The sequence below is a fragment of the Colobus angolensis genome, unplaced genomic scaffold (genome assembly GCF_000951035.1).
Source record: "Colobus angolensis palliatus isolate OR3802 unplaced genomic scaffold, Cang.pa_1.0 Scaffold39, whole genome shotgun sequence".
NCBI lineage: Eukaryota > Metazoa > Chordata > Mammalia > Primates > Cercopithecidae > Colobus > Colobus angolensis.
The window spans coordinates 1,042,266-1,046,224 of record NW_012117265.1 but is presented as its reverse complement, the minus strand read 5'-3'; the positions used below and the strand labels follow the sequence as shown (position 1 = coordinate 1,046,224).

The window sequence follows — 3,959 nt, the reverse complement described above, 5'->3', positions numbered from 1 at the left end:
TTAGCCAGGATGGTCTTGATCTCCTGACCTCGTGATCCGCCCACCTCGGCCTCCCAAAGTGCTGGGATTACAGGCGTGAGCCACCGCGCCCAGCCAAGGTGATTTTTTAAACAAAAGTAGTAGCCGATTGCGGCGGCTCATGTCTGTAATCCCAGCACTTGGGGAGATGGAGACAGGAGAATCACATGATCAGGAGTCAATGACCAGCCTAGGAAACAGGGAGACTCCACATCTACAAAAAATAAATAAAATCATAGTATATACTTTGATGAGAAGTGAATTTATATATTTTAACTGAGGTATGTTATGGTTAACAATGTCCATAAATTGTAGGGAATATGTCAGGATTTAGAGAATAGTATGGCAAAAACTGGTCCAGAAGTCTGATGGCTGGCCTTCCCTCACCAGAAGGCCAAGTCTTTTGACCCTGAACAGGCACATGTCATACACCTGAAACGCGAGATGATGCTCCTCAGTGACCATGATGGATCAATACAAAAATAACTCATTCTTTAACCATGTCTCAAAATGTGACAAAAGAAAACACTTTAAATCACAAAGATACCCCAAATTTTGCTCTTCTCACGAATGTGACTACCTTGTAATTCTCATACATCTCACAGTCATCTATGGCTTTTGGTCATATTCATTACTACAGTATGTTACACCCTCTTTGACAACAGTTATGCCACTGGTGGTCTTTGGTCAGAAGTCACTCATAAGAACATGAGATGACCTTTGATGTTTAGAATAAATGAAAAGTCATGATCCAGATAAAAACTAAGAATATAAGCATGAAAAGTAAAATCTACATGAGGAAAAATATGCCTGACATCCACATGGCAACACTGACTCACATTGTCCACGGGATAACATGGTAACACTATCAACTTGATCTACATGATGCTAATGGGATGTTGTAATATAGCTTCTTAATTAAAAAATAATAATTGTTAGTATGCAGTTGTTATAAACAGTTAATAAGCTTATTTCTAAAATACATGAACAAAAGTCTTTGTTGCCAGGAAACCACATTAGTGTTTTTAGTCAGGTATACTCACAAAAAGTTAAAAATGAAGGGAGACATTACATTCAGTTGTGAATAACAGCAAACACTTGAAGTTTCCTGATAAGAGCAAGGTGGCTCTTCTCACATAAAAGCCTTTGGTGAGACCAATCACTGCACAATGCAGCAGAGGAACAAGCTCCCATCTAGTTGGTTTAATCAAGAACAGGGTCACTATCCGTAGAAACAACAATGCTTGCAATACATAGACCTCTTAAACCAACTCAATCTATAGAGGAGTTGGGCATCAGGGAGTATTTCCAGCCATAACAACATTTATTAGTTCTCTGGTAAACATTTTAACATTTCTGAAGAAATAGCAAAGTGGGCATGTATCTTTAATGTGCAGCACCTGGGGACATCTCTGGAGACCTACAGCTCTGAGGAACAGAGACAAGTGATTTGGGGGATACTCTCGATTAACAAGTGAAAGAATCAGGAAAATGGGCTGGAAGCAGGTAGCCACACACCTCTTTTCCTGTGTGCTGCCTCTAATATGTGACTGATGCCTTCCTTTTCTGTGCCTTTGAAATCTCATGCAAGATTGGCGATAGGTGAATTGTATTACGGAACCATCCAAGTCCTTCTAGATTTTATTGTCCTTTTGCAGGTCTCTCTTCTCAATTCAAAAGGCAGTTATCCAGAGGTCCTTTCACCACTCTCTTTTCTCGTGTTTCAAAGGAAGTGGGACAACAGAAAGCTTCTTCTATTTCTTCCACTAACAGGATTTCTCATATATTAATGGTATGAGTTCTTTCATGTTCTCGACATGAACTGGCACGAATAAAGGCTTTGCCACAGTGCTTGCATTGATAGGGTTTCTCTCCAGTGTGAGTCCTTTCATGATATCGAATGTAATTGGAAATAAAGGCCTTACCACAGTGCTTACATTGATAGGGTTTCTCCCCAGTGTGAGTCCTTTCATGATATCGAATGGAACTGGAACAAGTGAAGGCTTTGCCACAGACCTTACACGCATATGGCTTATCTCCAGTGTGTGTCCTTTCATGTATATGCAAGGAAGAGAAATACCTGAATGCTTTTCCGCATTGCTTACATTCATGGGGCTTCTCTCCAGTGTGCGTCCTTTCATGTATACGCAAGGAAGAAAAATACTTGAATACTTTTCCACATTCCTTACATTCATGGGGCTTCTCTCCACTGTGTGTCCTTTCATGAATTTGAAGTTGTGAAGCACATCTAAAGCCTTTACCACACTGCTTACATCCATAGGGTTTATCGTCAGTGTGTGTCTTTTCATGCCTTTGAAGGTCTGAGGTACACCTGAAGGCTTTACCACATTGCCTACATTCATAGGGTTTCTCTCCAGTGTGAGTCCTTCCATGCTTTTGAAGGTGTGAGCCACATCTAAAGGCTTTCCCACATTGCTTACATTCATAGGGTTTCTCTCCAGTGTGAGTCATCTTATGATACTGAATGGAACTGAAAGAAATGAAGACTTTCCCACATTGCTTACACTCATAGGGTTTTTCTCCAGCGTGAGAGAAAACACTTTTATGTCTATGAATTTCACTAGGAAAACTGAATGCATTCCCACATTCCTTACATGCATCGGCTTTCACTCCTGTGTGAGTTCGTTCATGTATTGGAAGGGTAGTGGAACGAGTAAAGGTCTTACCACATTGTTTACACTCATATGGTTTCACAGCAGTGTGAATTTGTTCATGGATAAGACACAAATTGAGAAAAAAGAAAGCGTTCCCACAAAACTTACATTTATAAGGTCCATCTCCACGGTGCATCACCCTGTGTCTTTGAATGCATGAATGGGAAATGAAGGTTTCTGCACATTCTTTACCATCATAGGGTTTCTCTTTAGTGCAAGCTTCATCATGTGACTGAAAGGAGTCAAGATAACTGAAGGCTTTCTTACATTCCTTATTTCTATATGGATTCTCTCCATATTCCTGATACTCAGAAGACTTCTGTCCAGTGTCAGCTCTGATGTGCCTATTAAGAGATGAGTGACCCATGCTAACTTCTCCACACACACTGCTTTCACATGGTGTTACTTCAGGAAGAGTTTTCTTGTTCAGCATGTCATCTGCAATCTGGTTGAAGCTTTCTCCACAGTGATGACTTTCTTTGCTTTCAAAGAGTTTCTCTCTCATAAGACTTCAGTGAAAAATGAGAAGCATATTATTAACGGTTTGATTAAAAGTGACATATAGGGCTGGGCGCAGTGGCTCACGCCTTTGAGAGGCTGAGGTGGGCGGATTACCTGAGGTCATGAGTTCGAGACCATCCTGGCCAACAGGGTGAAACCCTGTCTCTACTAAAAATGCAAAAATTAGCCGGGCACAGTGGCGGGTGCCTGTAATCCCAGTTACTTGGGAGGCTGAGGTGGGAGAATCGCTTGAACCCCAGAGACAGAGGTTGCAGTGAACTGAGATAGCGCCATTGTGCTCTAGCCTGGGTGACAAGGGCGAAACTCTGTCTCAAAAAAAAAAAAAGTGATCAAAGTGATCTATATTGGCTGGGTGCAGTGGGTCACGCCTGTAATCCCAGCACTATGGGAGGCTGAGGCGGGCAGATGGCTTGAGGCCAGGAGTTTGAGATCAGCCTGGCCAACATGGCAAAACCCTGTCTCTACTAAAAATATAAAAATTGGCTGGGTGTGACGGCGTGGGCTTGTAATCCCAACTACTTGGGATGCTAAGCCACAAGAATACCTCGAACCCAAGCAGTGGCAGTTGCAGTGAGCTGAAACCACACCACTCCACTCCAGCCTGGGAGACAGAGTGAGACTCTTGTCTCAAAAAAGAAGAAAAAATCGGCCGGGCGTGGTGGCTCAAGCCTGTAATCCCAGCACTTTGGGAGGCCGAGACGGGCGGATCACGAGGTCAGGAGATTGAGACCATCCTGGCTAACA

The 3,959-nt window shown here is 42.5% G+C and overlaps 1 protein-coding gene across 4 annotated transcripts in view; it reads right to left on the bottom strand.

Annotated features, from left to right (window-relative positions):
* Window positions 1-576: 576 nt before the first annotated feature.
* Window positions 577-3,959, bottom strand: part of ZNF20 (zinc finger protein 20) — a 9,805-nt gene continuing 6,422 nt past the window's right edge. For 2 of the 4 annotated variants that reach the window (XM_011954759.1, XM_011954761.1), the window contains exon 4: window positions 577-3,202. In XM_011954759.1, coding sequence (XP_011810149.1) covers window positions 1,798-3,202 — 1,405 coding nt within the window. In that variant the 3' untranslated portion in view covers window positions 577-1,797. The remainder of the gene's footprint in view (window positions 3,203-3,959) is intronic. The other 2 variants (XM_011954763.1, XM_011954760.1) reach the window with 1 other exon arrangement.